We start from the raw sequence: 18386 nt of genomic DNA on the forward strand, positions 1-18386 counted from the left end.
TACTCCAATATTTGAATTAAATCAATTAGAAACTTTCTTCTTTTTATACTTGAGTTATTATTTTTTATCGATTTTGTGAATCTATGATACTAGATTTGAATAATTTCAAACTTTCAAATCAAGAATTTGTACGCCAGAATTTTTTATTAACTTTTACATCAGAAACAAACAAGCAAAAATCTTTCCTTGCTTAAATTTTATGCTTACTCATAATTTTAAATTACAAGCAAAATACTGTAAAAATATCAATTAATCAAAATAAAAAAATGAAATAAACAAACAAACAAAAGCAAAAATAATAATTTTGTCTAATTTATTTTTTTAATTTTTTGCATAAAGAAAGAAAATATTTTTAAAAGATTTTAATTTAGTTAAAGTTTTTATATGATTTATAAGATTAATAATATACATTTAGATAAGTAAATAGGAATAATTATTATAAATTAAAACGTAAAGCATTATCATTTTTCTTCTCCGCTACTATTATCATTTGAGTCATTTTCATTCTAAGTAAAAATCTAGTTGTCATCTAAATTTTCATCTTTTATTTTTTACTTTTCGAATTTGTGAGTGCTGTTAATTAAAATAATAATTAATATTCAAAAATAGTTTAAAATTAAAATAATTTTTATGTTTCTATTAAGATGCTTAAAACTCCTTTTATTTGATTTTTACAGTTAAATAAATAAAATTGATTGTTTTGAATCAAAATTATTTTTGACTTCAATTACAAAAAATAATTCATTCACTTAATTTCTTATAAGATTATCAAATAAATTATGAATTCAAATCTTATTGTAAATAAATTGAGTAAATTACTAATTAATTTTTTTCAAAAATGATTATAAGAAATTATTACTGTTGCATGAATATTTACTAATTTATTAAAAGTAAAAGATATAATTTATCTTAGGTATTTTTTTAGATTTAAATAATATTTGATTGCTTAAAGTATTACATTTTAGCAAAAAAACTTAAATAAATATGTCAAGAGAAATTCGCTAAATTTAGAGGGTTTCAAAAAAAAAATAAAAGTTATTGTTCCTAATAATGGATTAATTTTTTGATATTTTTATATTTTCTTATTGATAATGAGTATCAAATTTTTAAAAAATCTGCTTATTGAGTTAATTGTCTAAAAAAACATTTGTGAAATAAAGAAAATACAATGAAGATATTAATAAATACTTCATCTCTCATTTTTTTTGGAATTCTCTTTTATTATTACAATAAATCTAATCATTTGTCATAATAATTTCTTTATCATTTTTGAATATTAAATCATAAACTAAAATTAAAAAATTGATAATCTTAGCGTTAGATTTAGATTTAAATATTATTTTATTGCTTAGAACATTTTAAATAAAACTTTCTAAAGTAATTCCCTTAATAGGTTTTTATTCATTCCAATAATAACGCGTGAATATCATAAACTTATAGTTAAAAATTGTTAATCTTAGGCTTAGAATATTTTAAATAAATGTTTCAAAAATAATTCCCTAAATAATAATCAACAACATTATCATTCATTCTCTTAATAATCTATATATACCATAAACTAAAAATTAAAATAGTTAATCTTAGCATATGATTTAGATTTAAATTTTTAAAAAATACTTCAAGAGTAATTCCTAAAATAATAATCATTATTCTTGTAATAATCAATGAATATCGCAAACTAAATAAATCAATGTTAATCTTAGTATATGATTTAGATTTAAATATTATATTATTGCTAAGAATATTTTAAACAAATGTTTCAAGAATAATTCCCTAAGTAATAATTATTAACATTCTCATTCATTCTTTTAATAATCATTGAATATCATATACTAAAAATTCAAATTGTTAATTTTAGGTTAAAATTTAGATTTAAATATTATTTGATTGACTTTCTCATTCGTTCATTCTATTTTATTATTTATTTCTCTTGATCATTTTTAGTATTTAAATTAGTAAAATTTATTCAATCTCATGCTGAATATCAAAAATTAAAAATTCAAATTGTTAATCTTAGTATATGATTTAGATTTAAATATTATTTGATTGCTTTAAATATTTTAAACGAATGCTTCAAGAATAATTCCATAAATAATAATAATTAACTTTTTCATTCATTCATTCATTAATTCTTCTTTATTAAGTATTTCTTTTTGTCGTTTTTAGTATTAAATTTAGTAAAAAAGTTATTCAATCTCATGTGAAGAATTTTCGTTTATATTGTTTTATATTCGTTTTTTGAATAAGAAAAGTTGTTGATTTTCCAATTTATTTTTCTCAAATAGCTTATTGAAATAATTTTTTATTGTCTTAATTTTATTTTCAAAGATTTTATTTGGATTTTTGTAACAAAAATATTTATTTTCTATGAGTTAAGAAACAGATCAAAAATAATGAATTGAAATTTTAGTAATTTGCTTACAATTAATTGTTATTTATCAGAAATTATTTAAAAAAATAAAAAGAGTAATTAAGCATTGTAACGATTTTAGTAAAAATCGAAAAAAATAAGAAAATAAATTAAAGATATTTAATCAATGAAATTATTTACTAAGCAATAGAAAAGGGTTTCTTTGGTCCCCAATTTTCAGTAGGGTTGGGATAGAACACAGTTTTTTATGGTTTTTAAAAGTAATCCATGTCGATGTTATTATTTTTTATATTTTCGATTTCGAGGTGATTAAGTTTGGAGAATTTAGGGTAAAATTGTTATTGTTTGCGCATAGCTCTAGAATAGGGACTGTTCTAGTCTTCTTATTCTGGCTGCTTTTAATTGGTTTAATTTTAATTTGGATACATGCTTTGACCTTCTTTAAATTTATCACTCACCCATTTCCATCCTCTCATTGTATCAAATATTACATTAGAAGGGGCGTTAGTTTTGTAAATCTTTTTCTCAAAAATTGATCTATTAATTGTATATCCAGCTCTAGCCAAAGCTCTCCTTTGATTTTAAGAAAAGATTAATATAAAATTTCCCATTTTTCTTATTAAATTTACTTAATGTGATTTGTGGTAGGATAAGTTTTTGCTTTATAGAAGCCATTGATCAAAGTCAAATTGTAGCCTAAAATAAACTTGTCGAATTCTTTCTCTTAAAGAATTGCTTCTAAATAAGCTGTCAACTTTAAATGAGACTGAATGAGCATAATTTTATTTTTGCTAAACACCTTTTCGCTTCCAGTTGATTACAAATTTCTAAGCACATTCTATACAAATTTGTAATTATGCAATGGCTAATTCCATAGAGGACCATCTATTTATTTATTTATATTCCGAATTAATATTTTATAAAATTCAATTAAAAATTATTTATTTTACTCAGAATCCAGCTAGATTCGCAAACATTGCAATTGCTTGGAACTTTTAGTTCATTCAATTTTAAGTCCATTGAAGACTCGAGCTTCAAGGTTCCGTTTTAAACATTTTCAATAGTATTTTATTAAACTTTGGCTATTGTATGAACGTGATAATTAGGGCACTCACTGCATTAGTAAACCTTTTATTTGATCAAAGAATTTCACTTGTTAAAAAATTTGATTAAAAAATAATCTGTTTTACCAAGCTCAACTTCTCAAGGGCTTTTTGAGATTCGACTCCGTTGTGGTGAACTCTGAAGAAAATCTTAATATAAAAATCACTCTAAAAAGAAACAACTGGTTCTATTGAATAGTTATTCTAAGTTGCTATGTCTAAAATAGTAGAATAAATAATTCTGATTGCATTCTAATTTTATTATTTATTTATTTATTTTTAAAAAAATCAAATAAAATACAACATCTTAATTACTTCATTTAAAGAAGCAAGTCTTATTCTAAACTTGTTATAACTGCTGTAACATTTTATAACATTAGGTCCACATAAAGTAGACATATCTGTGAACATAGCAGAAATCATACCGCCGTTTTTAACCAATTTAATAGCCTAACGAATAGTGTCAATAGAAGAACCATACTCTTCAATATCTATAAAATCATACAACTCAGGTTAGTCATATTTATCCATGTTCTCTAAAATTTTGCTCAAATAAAAGTGGTTTGTCTCTTTATTTACAACTAATTTATCATATAAAAACTACTTAAAAAAAGTTAATATGGATCTATTTTTTTTTCCAAAAAGTAAAAACAGGCTTTTTACATTTATTTATAATTTCTAAGATAATTGTATGAATTAATTATATAGCAGCTAAAATAATCAATAGATATTATTAAATTATAACATTTAGATTTAATGTCTACTTATCAAAAATATTAAACTTTTATTGTTTTGCTTATAATGAAATGAATTTACTTTTAAATTTAGACATGTCAATATCATTGTAATGAGCTAATAACTTGAAGTATTCAGGGAAGTTAATATCTTTTTCAATTACTGTTATATCTTGGATATACGATGGATCTATTTCCTTTGCGTATCTCAATGCCTTTACTCCTGAGCTTGCTTTACCTTACAAAATTCTGGCTCCTTTAAAACTCTATCCATCTTGATTTGATAGCAATTAAAGAAGATTGTATATAAAATGATTTATTAGAATTTTATTTACTCGTGATTTCTAAATCTTTAAAATATTAATTAGCCACAAGAAGAGTGATATCTCTTTCTACAAGTTATACAAGATTGTAGAACATTTTAAAGTGATTTTCTTTCTTATTTACTGTTTTAGAATCAATTGCTACTTCTCCTGTCTCTTTTTTATAGTTTTCAAGTATAATCTTTATTTGTCCATCATTTAGCTCAGTTAAATTAGAAAATTTCGCTGCTTCCTTGAATTTTTATGCCAACTCCTTGTGGCTTTCTCCTAAATTATTAACTATATCATCAAATTAAATATCTCTGTAATTATTTTCTAAACTCATGAAACTCTTAGTTCCCTTTTTATAATTTATTAATGTCAGCCCATAACATTTAAAATCGAATATCGCCCTTCCTAACTTTTTAATTAGCATTTGTTTTACTAAATTTTGCTTTCTAAACTATTCCTTTTATCTTTCTACTTTCTACTTTGATACTTTGATATTTTATTTAATTTGTATTGATAATTAATAAACTTAACAAGCATATCCTACCAATAGAAAATTCTTTAACCACCCATTCACAAAAGCAATAAAAAATATATACAACCAAGCAAACTAATAAGCAAACAAGCAAGCAAGAAAGAAAGAAAACAATATACAAATAAACAAACTAACAAGAAGGCAAGCAAGAAAGCAAACAATAAACAAATAAACAGATAAAAAAACAAACAAGAAAGCAAGAGCAAGAAAGTAAACAGATAAACAAATGAAAAAACAAACAAACAAAAAAATCTAATTTATTTTAATTAGTCAAACCAAATTCAATTTATTTGATACACTTTTTAATATGTATTCTTCCTTCCTTCCTTTTAATATTTTAATGCTAATATTTTTAGATTATTTTGGAGCAACTACAAAACTATTAAGATTAGCTCCTACATAATTTTAAATTATTTTTAAAAAATAGTTTAAATTATTTCATTTTTTATTTCATATTATCTAAACTTAAATTTTCTTCTAAAATTATTTAATACAAATTATAAATTATTATTTATGATAATTTTTTATGAAAATAAAAAAAAATATAGAAAATTTTTGGTGCTATTGTTTCAGATATTAGAAGACACCATTAAATAAAAAGTTACTTAGTAAATATATTAACTGTAATCTATTAGTTATATAAACATAAATAAGGATATTTTTAATAAAACATAAATTGGATAAGCGAAAAAAATTTTTCATAAAAAATTATTAATATAATGTGGAGACATAAAAAATTATTATTACAATGTATAGACATAAAAATTACTATCTAATTTTTTTAATAAATAAAAATTCTATATACAAATAAGATTAGATATCTTCCTTAGCTATAGCTATTGAGTTATACTAAAGGTTTTTCTTTAAAAATTCAAGAGCATTAATGATATCAGAATTTAATTTATTCCTTGTTTTCGTTACTAACTAAGATCCCCATTGAACTAAATACCCTATTTTAAAAAAAGAATTGAAATAATTTTTTATATTTGTATATTTATTTTTATTACATTTCTGACTATATATGCTCTTGTTGCTTAAAAATAAAAATATTTTTTTTAAAGTCAAATAAATTTTTAAGTTAGTATAAATATTATGCAGAAAATAATAAACATAATTAATTTATATTTATTGGTTTTTTACATCTAGTAAAATACATAAATAAAGTCCTTAAATGAAAATATTTATTAAATAAATGAATGAAGATTTAAATAGAGCTTTTCTAAATTAATATGCATTTATTTTTAAGATAATTTTATGAATTAATTTGATAACAACTTAAATAATTTACAGATACTATTAAATTAGAACATTTAGATTCAATGTCTACTATCAAAAATATTAAAATTTTATTGTTTAGCTAATAATAAAATCAATTTATTTTACTTTTAAATTTAAATTTATATATTTCAATATCATTGTAATGAGCTAATAACTTGAGGTATTTAGGGAAGTTAATATTTTTTTCAATTACTGTTATATCTTTGATATATGATGGATCTATTTATTTTATGTATCTCAATCTCTTTATCACTGATCTTGATTTGCCTTTTACAAAATTTTGGCTCCTTCCTTTAGAATTCTAACATCTTTATAACACATTATGAAGATTGAATATAAATTGATTAATTAGAATTTTACTTTCTTGTGATTTCTAAATCTTTGAAGTATTAATTAGACGCAAGAAGAGTTATATTCATTCTACGATTTATAAAAGATTGTAGAATATTTTTGAGTGATTTTCTTTCTTGTTAAATGTTTTCTAATAAATTGTTACTTCTACTGTCTCTTTTTTATATCTTTCAAGTATAATCTTCATTTATTCATCATTTAGCTTAGCTAAATTAGAGGATTTTTGCTGCTTCCTATCATTTTTATACCAACTCCCTTGTGTTTTTCTCCTAAATTGTTTACAGTATCATCGAATAAAATATTCTCTAAAGTTATGAAACTCTTAAATCCTTTTTTATAATTAATTAATGTCAGTCCATAACATTTAAAATCAAATATGGCTTTTCTTAACTTTTTAATCAGCATTTGCATTACTAAATTTCGCTTTCTAAATTACTCTTATTAGCTTTCTACTTTCTACCATGATACTTTATTTAATTTATATTTATAATTAATAAGCTTAATAAGTATATCCTATAAATAGAAAATTATAGAAATACCCATTTATACTTAAAAGCATTAAAAAAAAATACATATATATAAGAAAGCAATCAAACAAACAAAAAACAAAAAAAACCTAAACTAATTTAATTACACAAGCCAAATTCAATTTTTTTGTTATATTTTTTGATATGAATCTTTCCTTTTAATATTTTAATGCTAACATTTTCGGATTATTTTGGAGCCAATACCTAGAGAGACTATTAAGATTAGATTTAATTTTTTTGATTCTCACAGAGGTATAGTTGGAATTAATTTATTAAGTGATGGTACAAACTCATAAATTTTTTAATTCCGAACATTATTATTAAGCACACTTTCAATTATATTAGTTTTCTATATAATATTTCTTATTCGAGAACTAATTCGAAATTAAAAAATAAACACCAATTTACTTTATCAAAGTGAGTAAGATTTTATCATTTTTTATTTTTAGTGATCAAATATTTTTTGAAATCTTTTTCTATTACATTTTGAAATAGACCTGTTTATGCTTCTAGAAAATTCACAAAATCATAAAGAATTTTTGATTATTAATTTTGACAAGATTTTATTGGAATCTTATGACTTTGATGATAGAAATCGCCAAAAATAATTTTCTTTATTAATTTTATACTTTTGCCATGAGCTTGTCATCAATTTTAAATATCCAAATACATTCATTTCCTCTTTACAATCAACTTTTCTATTTCATAAAATAACAAGCTGAAATATATTTTAAATAAATGTATAGAAAAGTTAATAAAATTGTAATATGTATTTTTATTTAGTCTCATAAGCTTTAAAAAATATTTAATAAAAAAATGTAAAAAGATAAATTTAATCAATCTTTTATTTCTTAAGCTTTTGCTTTAATTAAGCCTCAAAAAATATAGAAAAATTTTAATTTATACAAATTACAGTATTTACTATTTATTCAATAATGAAAATAGAATAAATAAGGAGATTGGTTTATTAATATATTTTTTTAGAATAGTAGAAATTAATTAAAAATATTTGAAAAGGAAAACCACTAATTTTTTTAATTAATCAAAATTATTAATTTATGATCATAATTAATAAATAAATAAATAATTAATTAAAGAAATATAAATGGGAAATCAATAAAAAAAAATAGAGTAATAGAATACCTCTTTAGATATACTAGAAGATGTATCCATCATTTTTAATTTTATTAATAATTATATAATCTTTTTTTTAAATAAAAAGTTAATAAAATCTAACTTGAAAGCTCAAACTCATATTAACTTACAGTTAAAGTAAGAAATAAATATAAATTTTAATTCATTCATATTTAATCATAAATAAATCTTTCAAAATAAACATTATTTTTTTTGATAAAAATAAATATTTTAAAACTTTCTTATTCTCATTTTTATAAATTTACAAAATTAAGAATAAATAAAACTTCATTAAGTTAATTCATTTATTCATTCATTTTTTATTCATAAATTAAATTGTTTTGCTATTATTTATAAAATAAATAGAAATTGTACTCTTAGTAATGAATAAATTGCTAAACTTAACAATTCTTTAGTATAATGTTAAAAATTAGAATCTTTAGTACTAAATCTTAAGTAATAATTTAACTTTATTATCTTAAATATCATAATTACTTTTTGCTATCAATAGTAAGGAAAATATTTCAGATGATTAGATAAATGAATTATATGCTAAATATCCTGGCATAAAGAATTGGGTTGAAACTGGTAATAATGTGAGGTAAATATATTTTTTATGTTAATAAATCTTAACCCTTTGACGTGGGGCTCTATATTAAAATTATAGAATATAGAGGTATCGAATTTTTTAAAAATATCTCAAATTTCCGATAAAACTGACTAAAAATTCCATCACTTTTTATAACCCTTGTTATTTCTACCATTTATAAGAACTAAAAGTTTGTTAGAATCTTGCTTTTAAAATAAAAATAAATAAATATTATTTTATATCTTTTTCTTAATTTAATAAATTAAAATAGTTTTAATTTTATTTTATTTAAATAGCAATGATTAGATATATACCCAAATTTTGTTTTTCCAAAGTATTTTTTACAGAGAATATGAAGCTAGTCAAGAACTTAGGTAAAATAGAAATAACTAACTAACTAACTATTGGTATTTAATTGATTTATTTTTTAATTTGAAAGATAAAATGAAATTAAGGCTTAAGGAAAGATTCTATTTGAACAAACTATGAGTAATCTAATTAATCTGAACAGTTTATAGCTAAATTTAGAGTATAATTTTTTTAATTTATTTATTTATTTATTTATTTTTAATATAATTAATTTCATCTTTCAAAAATTTTAAAAATGTTTGATTATCTAAACTAAATTATTTTCAATAATTTTTATAATAAAAGTGGAAATTAAATTGGAGATGAAGGAGCCATTTGGATTTGCAAAGTATTACGTAGATGCAAAACACTTACGAACTTAAATCTGTAGCTTTGGTAATTTTATTTTAATTTTATTAAAAAGTTAGTTATTTTTATTTATTTATTTATTGTATTGTATTGTTTAAAAAGAAATAAATTATTTATTAAAAATATTTGTTTGTAAAGGAAAAATAGAATGGGTGACAGAGGGATATCGAGTATTGCAGAAGGTATTAGTAGTTGTGCTAAACTGACAACTTTAACTTTAAATGCAGTGTAAATTTTATTGATTGATTATTGTTAAAAAATTATTATTTAATATATTTAATACCTAATTTTCTAAACAAACATAAAAAAGTGAAAATTTATTTGGAAATGACGGTGCAGTTTCTTTTAGTACAACATTTGGTAGCTGTAAAATGTTGACTCATCTAGATATAAAATTCTCGTAACTAATTTTCATTTTTTTTAAGGATAAATTTAAATTAATTATAGAAAAATTAATAAGTGCTTTAATAAGTCCTTAAATATTTTTTAAGTTGCCATTAATTTTATTTATGTATCTATCGTCTTTATATATTTTATTAGTAACAATTAAATTGGAGAAGAAGGAGCACAGGTTATTTTTTTAGTTTTAGGTAGCTGGAAATTACTTACTAATTTAAAGTTGGCACTTTGGTAATTTTGATTTTTCATTTTTTGATAATTTAAAAAGATTTTTTTATATTTTTTTAAATATTTTTAGCAATGTTTAAAATTTTTTAAATTAATCGATTTAAGGATGATAAATTTATTTATCAGTGTTTGATTTTTTATAATAAAAGTAACAATTATATTGGGGATGAAGGAGCATATAATTTTGGAACAGCATTAAGTAACTTATAGTTACTTATTAATTTAAAATTTCATCTTCGGTAATTTTAATTTTACAATTTTGTTATCTTTCTATCTAAAAAACTTAATTAAATTTTATTTTTGAGATTACTTTAAAACAATTAATTAATTAATTAATAATTTGATTTATTTTGTTTGAATAGAGAAAATAAAATTGGTGATAAAGCAGCAATAAATATTGGACTAGGTTTAAGTAAATGCAGTCAACTTAAGAATCTAGATATTGGAATGGAGTATATATATATCTCTTTTAATATTATTTTTAATTATATTTTTTAAAAGAAATAAATTTAAAAAATTTTAATTTTAATTTGTTTTTTATTTTTATAAATTTATTTATTATTTTTACTAATAAAAGATTAAATTAAATTGGAAATGATGGAGCTTCTGCTATTGGTCGGGCTATTGGTTAATGTAAATTCCTTGCTAATCTCTAGTTTTAGATTTAGTAACATTAATTTTATATTTATTTATTTATTTATCTATCAATAACTTGCTTATAAAAGTTTGAATTATTTTATACATTTTGAATTAATTAAATTCTAGCTAGAATAAAATTTATCAATTAAAATATTTATTTATTTTATTTTTAAAAGTCTAAATTAAATTGGAGATAATGGAGCATCAAATATTGGGTTAGGTTTGAGTAACTGCACTCAACTTACAAATTTGCATTTTAATTTAGAGTAAATTTGTTTCATTTATAACTTAAAAAAAAATTATGTAAAAGCTTTTTATTCAAACTGAATTAAAAAAACCTTAATTTTTATAAAACGTTTGTTTTAAATTTTTAATTAATAGCTAATTAATTAATTAATTTATTTATTTTGTTTGAAAAGGGATAATAAAATCGGTGATTAAGGAGCATCAAATATAGGATTAGGTTTGAGTAACTGCACTCAACTTACGAATTTACAATTTAACATTTGGTAAATTTATTTTATTTACAATTTTTTTAAAAAAATTATGTCAAGGTTTATTTATTTTTAAATCTTAATAAAATAAACTTGAAATTTATAAATGTGTTCAATTTTTAATTAAACATGATTTGTATTTATTTATAAAAGCGGAAATTAAATTGAAGATGATGGAGCTTCTAGTATTGGTACAGCTCTTGGTAGATGCAAATTCCTTACTTATCTCTATTTTGATGTTTCGTAAAATAATTTTATATTTATTTATTTATTTATTGATTGATTGATAACTAAAAAAAATTAGAATTATTTTTTATTTTGATTTAAATATTAAAACAAATTTAAATAATAATAAATATATTTATTTATTTTGTTTAAAAAACAACAATAAAATCAGTAATAAAAAGACATAAGATATTGGATTAAGTTTGAATAACTCTACTCAACTTACAAATTTAAAATTTAATATAAGATAAATAAATAAATTTATTTCATTAATAATTTTTTTAAAAAAATTATGTCATAAATTTTTATTTGAAGTGAATTAATTAAAAAAACAATTAATTTATAAAATGTCTTAAATTTTTAATTAAATGCTATTTTCATTAATGAAAGTAAAAATTAAATTGGGGATGATGGAACTTCTACTATTGGTACAGCTCTTGGTAACTGCAAGTACCTTACTTATCTCAACTTTTCAATTTCGTAAAATAATTTTATTTATTTATTGATAACTAAAAAAAGTTTGAATTATTTTATATATTTTGATTTAAATGTCAAACCAAAGTTAAATAGTTAATAAATTGTTTTATTTGAAAAGTGAAAATAAAATTGGTGATAAAGGAGCATAAGATATTGGATTAGGTTTGAGTAATTGTACTTAACTTACAAATTTAGTATTTAGCATAAGGTAAATTTATTTCGTTTATAACTTTGAAAAAAAAAATAATGTTAAAACAAACTTTTTATTGAACTGAATTAAAAAAACTTTAGATTATAAAATGTATTAAATTTTTAATTAAACATCATTTTCTTTTATAAAAGCTCAAATTATATTATGGATGATGGAGCTTCTATAATTGGTAAAGCACTTGGTAACTGCAAATTCCTTACTAATCTCAATTTTAATATTTCGTAAAAATAATTAATTAATTAATTAATTATATATTTATTTTTTTACTTAAAAAGTCTGAATTATTTTATATATTTTGATTTAAGCGTTAAAATGGTTTAAAGTTTTAATTAAATATGATTTTCATTTATTAAAGTAAGAATTAAATTGGGGATGATGGAGCTTCTACTATTGGTAGAGCACTTTGTAACTGCAAACTCCTTACTTATCTCTATTTTAATATTTCGTAAAATTTATTATAAATTTATTTTTTCATTTCTTAAAAAAGTCTGAATTATTTTATTTATATTTTGTTTAAAAAGGGAAAATAAAATCGGTAATAAAGGAGCCTAAAATATTGGATTAGGTTTGAGTAACTGTACTCAACTTACAAATTTACAATTTGATATAAGGTAAATAAATAAATAAATAAATTTATTATTAACTTTTTTAAAAAATCAAGTCAAAACTTTTTATTTAAATTGAGTCAAAAATTAATTATAAAATGTCTGTTTTAATTTTTTAATTAAATTTAATTTACATTTATAAAAGCGATAATTAAATTGGGGATCATGGAGCTTCTACTATTGGAACAGCACTTTTTAACTGCAAATTCCTTACTAATCTCATTTTTTATATTTCGTAAAATTAATTATTTATTTTTTTATTTCATAAAAAAGTTTGAATTATTTTATTTTTTTATTTTGATTTAAATATCAAAACAAAATAAAATAGTTTGTAAGTTGATTTATATATATTGTTTAAAAAGGGGAAATAAAATTGGTGATTAAGGAGCATCAAATATTGGATTAGGTTTGAGTAACTGTACTCAACTTACAAATTTACAATTTGGGATAAGGTAAATAAATAAATAAATAAATTTATTTCATTAATCATTTTATTATGTCAAACCTTTAGATTTAAACTGAATTAAAAAAACATTAGATAATTTATAAAATGTCTTAAATTTTTAATTAATTGTGATTTTCATTTATTAAAGTAAAAATTAAATTTGGGATGATGGAGCTTCTACTATTGGTACAGCACTTTGTAACTACAAATTCCTTACTAATCTCATTTTTGATATTTCGTAAAACTAATTAATTATATATTTAGGGGGGGTGGTTATATGGTATTCCTTACGTGGAGGGAGATTTTATATTGTAGTTTTAAAGTACTACATAATTAGAGGAGTACTATGTAACCACCCCCCTATATTTATTTACTTTTTCATTACTTAAAAATGTTTGAATTACTTTATTTATATATATATATATTTTGATTTAAATTTCAAAACAAAATAAAATAGTTAATAAATTTATTTATTTATTTATTTTGTTTGTTTGAAAAGGGGAAATAGAATCGGTGATAAAGGAGCATTTGATATTGCATTAGGTTTGAGTAACTGTACTCAACTTACCAATTTAAAATTTGAGATAGGGTAAATAAATTTATTTCATTTATAACTCTATTAAGTCAAAGCTTTATATTCAAACTGAATTCAAAAACACTTTTAATTTATAAAATGTCTGTCTTAAATTTTTAATTAAAAGTAATTTACATTTATAAAAGTGATGATTTAATTAGGGATGATGGAGCTTCTACAATTAGTAGAGCTCTTGGTAACTAACTAACTAACTAACTAACTAACTAACTAACTAACTAACTGCAAATTCCTTACTTATATCAACTTTTCAATTTAGAAAAATAATTTTATTTTTATTTATTTATTTATTAATTAATTAAGAGATAACTAAAAAAAGTTTGAATTATTTTTTTATTTTAATTTAAATATCAAAACAAAATAAAATTTTTAATAAATTGATTTATTTTGTTTGAAAAGGGGAAATAGAATTGGTGATAAAGGGGCATCAAATATTGGATTAGGTTTGAGTAACTGTACTCAACTTACAAATTTACAATTTGGGATAAGGTAAATATATAAATGTATTTCATTAATCATTTTTAAAAAAAATTATGTCAAAGCTTTATATTCAAACTGAGTTAAAAAAATAATTAATTTATAAAATGTCTTAAATTTTTAATTTAATGCATTTTCATTTATTAAAGTAAAAACTTTATTTGGGCTGATGGAGCTTCTACTATTGGTACAGCTCTTGGTAACTGCAAATACCTTACTTATCTCAACTTTTCAATTTAGTAAAATAATTTTATATTTATTCATTGATAACTAAAAAAAGTTTGTTTGTTTGAAAAAGGGAAAATAAAATCTGTTATAAAGGAGCATCAAATTTTCTATTAGGTTTGAGTAACTGTACTCAACTTACAAATTTAGAATTAGATATAAGGTAAATAAATAAATAAATTTATTTCATTTATAACTATTTAAAAGATTATGTAAAGCTTTTTATTTAAACTGAATTAAAAAAACAAACATTAAATTTATAAATGCTTTAATTTTAATTAAAAATTATTTACATTTATTAAAGCAATAATTACAATTTGGATACTTCTTATCTTGGTACAGTAATTGGTAACTTCAAATTCCTTACTAATCTCAAATTGTTTATTCAGTAAAATAATAATTTTATATTTATTCATTCATAACTAAAAAAAGTTTGAATTATTTTATTTATTTTAATTTAAATAGCAAAACAAATTTAAATAGTTAATAAATTTATTTATTTATTTTGTTTGTTTGTTTGAAAAGGAGAAATTTAATTAAGGAAACAGTAGGATAACATATTGGATTAGGTTTGAGTAACTGCACTCAACTTACAAATTTAGAATTAGATATAAGGTAAATAAATTTATTTCATTTACAACTTTTTAAAAAATTATGTAAAGCTTTTTATTTAAACTGAATTAAAAAAACAAACATTAAATTTATAAAAGCTTTAATTTTTAATTAAAAATTATTTACATTTATGAAAGCAATAGTTACTATATGGATAAATCTCATCTTGGTACAGTAATTGGTAACTGCAGATTCCTTACTAATCTCAAGTTGTTTATTTAGTAAAATAATTTTATATTTATTGATTGATAGCTAAATAAAGTTTGAATTATTTAATATATATTTCGATTTATATATTAAAACAAATTTAAATAGTAATAAATTTATTTATTTATTTATTTTGTTTTAAAAGCAGTTAAAAAATCAGCGATAAAGAAGCATAAAATATTGGATTAGGTTTGAGTAACTGTATTCAACTTACAAATTTACAATTAGACTTAGGGTAAATTTATTTCATTTATAATAACTTAAAAAAATTATGTCAAAGCTTTTTATTTAAACTGAATTAATTAAAAAAACAATTAATTTATAAAATGCTGTCTTAAATTTTTAATTAAATGCTATTTTCATTAATTAAAGTAAAAATTAAATTGGGAATGATGGAGCTTCTACTATTGGTACAGCTATTGGCAACTGCAAATTCCTTACTAGTCTTCATTTTGATATTGAGTAATATTGGTTATATATTTATTTTACATTACTTAAAAAAGTTTGAATTATTTAATAAATTTTTATTTAAATATCAAAACAAATTTAAATAGTTCATTAATTAATTTATTTATTTTGTTTGAATAGTCAAAATTATATCAGTTAGGAAGGGGCATAAAATATTGGATTAGGTTTGAGTAAATGTACTCAACTTACATATTTACGTTTTAATATAAGGTAAATAAATAAATAAATTTATTTCATTTATAACTTTTAAAAAAATTATGTCAAAGCTTTTTATTTAAACTGATTTAAAAAAACAAACATTAAATTTATAAAATGCCTTAAATTTTTAATTAAGTAAACATTATTTTCATTTAAAAAAGGGAAAATTAAATTGGGGATGATGGAGCTTCTGCTATTGGTACAGCTCTTGGTAACTGCAAATTCCTTAAGAGTCTCTATTTTGGTATTTCGTAAAATTAGTATTGGTAATATATCTATCTATCTATCTATTTTTCATTACTTAAAAAAGTTTGAATTATTTAATATATTTATATTTTAATATCAAAACAAAATAAAATATTTAATTAATTAATATATTTATTTTGTTTGAAAAGTGAAATTAAAATCAGTAATAAAGGAGCATCTAATATTGGATTAGGTTTGAGTAACTGTACTCAACTTACAAATTTAAAATTTGATATAATGTAAATATATTTATTTCATTTATAACTTTTACAAAAAATTGATGTCAAAGCTATTTATTTAAACTGAATTAATTAAAAAAACATTAAATTTATAAAATGCCTTAAATTTTTAATTAAGTAAACATTATTTTCATTTAAAAAAGGGATAATAAAATTGGGGATGATGGAGCTTCTACTATTGGTACCGCTCTTGGTAACTGCAAATTCCTTACTAATCTCTTATTAAGAATTTCGTAAAATTAATTAATAATATATTTATTTTTTCATTGCATAAAAAAGTTTGAATTATTTATTTTGATTTAAATTTCAAAACAAAATTTAAATAGTTAATTAATTTATTTTATTTGAAAAGGAAAAATTATATCTATTGTGAAGGGGCATCAATTATTGGATTAGGTTTGAGTAACTGTACTCAACTTACAAATTTACAATTTTAGATAAGGTAAATAAATTTATTTCATTTATAACTTTTTAAAAAATTAATATCAAAGCTTTTTATTTAAACTAAATTAAAAAAAAATTAAATTTATAAAATGTTTTAAATTTTTAATTAAATAGTTAATTAACTTATTTATTTATTTATTTATTTATTTATTTATTTTGTTTTAAAAGTAATAATTAAATCAGTGATAAAGGTGCATAGAATATTGGATTAGGTTTGAGTAAATGTACTCAACTCACATTTTTACATTTTAATATAAGGTAAATAAATAAATAAATAAATTTATTTCATTTATAACTTTTAAAAAAATAATGCCAAAGCTTTTTATTTAAACTGGTTTAAAAAATCATTAAATTTATAAAATGCCTTTAATTTTAAATTAAATACGATTTTCATTAATTAAAGTAAAAATTAAATTGGGGATGATGGAGCTTCTGCTATTGGTACAGCTCTTGGTAAATGCAAATTCCTTACTTATCTCTATTTTGATATTTCGTAAAATAATTTTATATTTATTTATTTATTGATAACTAAAAAAGTTTGAATTATTTTATGTAATTTGATTTATATATTAAAACAAATTTAAATAGTAATAAATTTATTTATTTATTTTGTTTGAAAAGTGAAAATAAAATTGGTGATAAAGGAGCACACTATATTGGATTAGGTTTGAGTAACTGTATTAAACTTACAAATTTAGTATTTGATATAAGGTAAATTTATTTCATATTTAACTTTAGAAAAAAATTATGTCAAAACTCTTTATTCTAACTTAATTTAAAAAAACATTAATTTTATAAAATGTCTGTCTGTCTTAAGTTTTTAATTAAATTTAATTTACATTTATAAAAGATCAAATAATATAGGGGATGATGGAGCTTCAACAATTGGTACAGCTCTTGGTAACTGCAAATTCCTTACTAGTCTTTATTTTGATATTTCGTTAAATTGGTAATATTTTTATTTTTTCATTACATATAAAATTTGAATTATTTTAATATCAAAACAAATTTAAATAGTTAATAAATTTATTAATTTTGTTTGAAAAGGTGCAATAAGATGATCGATGATAAAGGAGCATAAAATATTGGATTAGGTTTGAGTAACTGCACTTAACTAATAAATTTAGTTTTTATCTCAAAGTAAATTTCATTTATATATAACTTTTGAAAAAAAATTAAGATAAAATTTTTAAGATACTATTTAAAAATCTTTATTTTATAAGTATTAATAATAAGTTTCTAAAATCCAGAGAAATTATCAACTGTAAAAATATAAAGTTAATGAAACTAAATTTAGAGTAATAA

At 19.9% G+C, this 18386-nt stretch overlaps 3 protein-coding genes across 3 annotated transcripts in view; 1 reads left to right on the forward strand and 2 right to left on the reverse strand. All coding sequences in view use genetic code 6, as the record gives it.

Moving 5' to 3' along the window:
* Positions 1 to 461: 461 nt before the first annotated feature.
* TTHERM_001166292 (N2,N2-dimethylguanosine tRNA methyltransferase) lies at positions 462 to 4946 on the reverse strand (the record flags this gene model as incomplete). The annotated part of the gene is made up of 8 exons (XM_012800753.1): positions 462 to 573; positions 2552 to 2944; positions 3001 to 3256; positions 3322 to 3499; positions 3562 to 3726; positions 3790 to 4055; positions 4291 to 4482; positions 4544 to 4946. The coding sequence occupies 8 exons, from the start codon at positions 4944 to 4946 to the stop codon at positions 462 to 464; spliced, it is 1965 nt and encodes a 654-aa protein (XP_012656207.1).
* Positions 4947 to 5504: 558 nt separating this feature from the next.
* Positions 5505 to 6751, reverse strand: TTHERM_01166310 (transmembrane protein, putative; the record flags this gene model as incomplete). The annotated part of the gene is made up of 3 exons (XM_001026800.2): positions 5505 to 6004; positions 6438 to 6640; positions 6693 to 6751. 3 exons carry the CDS (start codon positions 6749 to 6751, stop codon positions 5505 to 5507), a joined length of 762 nt encoding a protein of 253 aa, XP_001026800.2.
* A 1564-nt stretch (positions 6752 to 8315) lies between these two features.
* TTHERM_01166320 (translation initiation factor eIF-5A family protein) overlaps positions 8316 to 18386 on the forward strand; it is a gene marked incomplete at both ends in the record, with an annotated part of 10223 nt that continues 152 nt past the window's right edge. The window contains 43 exons of the mRNA XM_001026801.3: positions 8316 to 8375; positions 8433 to 8482; positions 8711 to 8800; positions 8856 to 8945; positions 9230 to 9307; positions 9373 to 9462; positions 9588 to 9677; positions 9789 to 9878; positions 9961 to 10050; positions 10191 to 10280; positions 10427 to 10516; positions 10640 to 10729; positions 10855 to 10944; positions 11093 to 11182; positions 11336 to 11425; positions 11564 to 11653; positions 12026 to 12115; positions 12231 to 12320; positions 12455 to 12544; positions 12679 to 12768; positions 12845 to 12934; positions 13074 to 13163; positions 13291 to 13380; positions 13522 to 13611; positions 14365 to 14454; positions 14592 to 14681; positions 14741 to 14830; positions 14972 to 15055; positions 15193 to 15282; positions 15417 to 15500; positions 15632 to 15721; positions 15859 to 15948; positions 16075 to 16164; positions 16314 to 16403; positions 16548 to 16637; positions 16781 to 16870; positions 16990 to 17079; positions 17250 to 17339; positions 17485 to 17574; positions 17703 to 17792; positions 17932 to 18030; positions 18129 to 18207; positions 18305 to 18386. The exon at positions 18305 to 18386 is cut by the window's right edge and continues 152 nt beyond it. Coding sequence (XP_001026801.3) covers positions 8316 to 8375; positions 8433 to 8482; positions 8711 to 8800; positions 8856 to 8945; positions 9230 to 9307; positions 9373 to 9462; positions 9588 to 9677; positions 9789 to 9878; positions 9961 to 10050; positions 10191 to 10280; positions 10427 to 10516; positions 10640 to 10729; positions 10855 to 10944; positions 11093 to 11182; positions 11336 to 11425; positions 11564 to 11653; positions 12026 to 12115; positions 12231 to 12320; positions 12455 to 12544; positions 12679 to 12768; positions 12845 to 12934; positions 13074 to 13163; positions 13291 to 13380; positions 13522 to 13611; positions 14365 to 14454; positions 14592 to 14681; positions 14741 to 14830; positions 14972 to 15055; positions 15193 to 15282; positions 15417 to 15500; positions 15632 to 15721; positions 15859 to 15948; positions 16075 to 16164; positions 16314 to 16403; positions 16548 to 16637; positions 16781 to 16870; positions 16990 to 17079; positions 17250 to 17339; positions 17485 to 17574; positions 17703 to 17792; positions 17932 to 18030; positions 18129 to 18207; positions 18305 to 18386 — 3766 coding nt within the window. The remainder of the gene's footprint in view (positions 8376 to 8432; positions 8483 to 8710; positions 8801 to 8855; positions 8946 to 9229; positions 9308 to 9372; positions 9463 to 9587; positions 9678 to 9788; positions 9879 to 9960; positions 10051 to 10190; positions 10281 to 10426; positions 10517 to 10639; positions 10730 to 10854; positions 10945 to 11092; positions 11183 to 11335; positions 11426 to 11563; positions 11654 to 12025; positions 12116 to 12230; positions 12321 to 12454; positions 12545 to 12678; positions 12769 to 12844; positions 12935 to 13073; positions 13164 to 13290; positions 13381 to 13521; positions 13612 to 14364; positions 14455 to 14591; positions 14682 to 14740; positions 14831 to 14971; positions 15056 to 15192; positions 15283 to 15416; positions 15501 to 15631; positions 15722 to 15858; positions 15949 to 16074; positions 16165 to 16313; positions 16404 to 16547; positions 16638 to 16780; positions 16871 to 16989; positions 17080 to 17249; positions 17340 to 17484; positions 17575 to 17702; positions 17793 to 17931; positions 18031 to 18128; positions 18208 to 18304) is intronic.

This window comes from Tetrahymena thermophila (genome assembly GCF_000189635.1).
Source record: "Tetrahymena thermophila SB210 genomic scaffold scf_8253978, whole genome shotgun sequence".
Lineage (NCBI taxonomy): Eukaryota > Ciliophora > Oligohymenophorea > Hymenostomatida > Tetrahymenidae > Tetrahymena > Tetrahymena thermophila.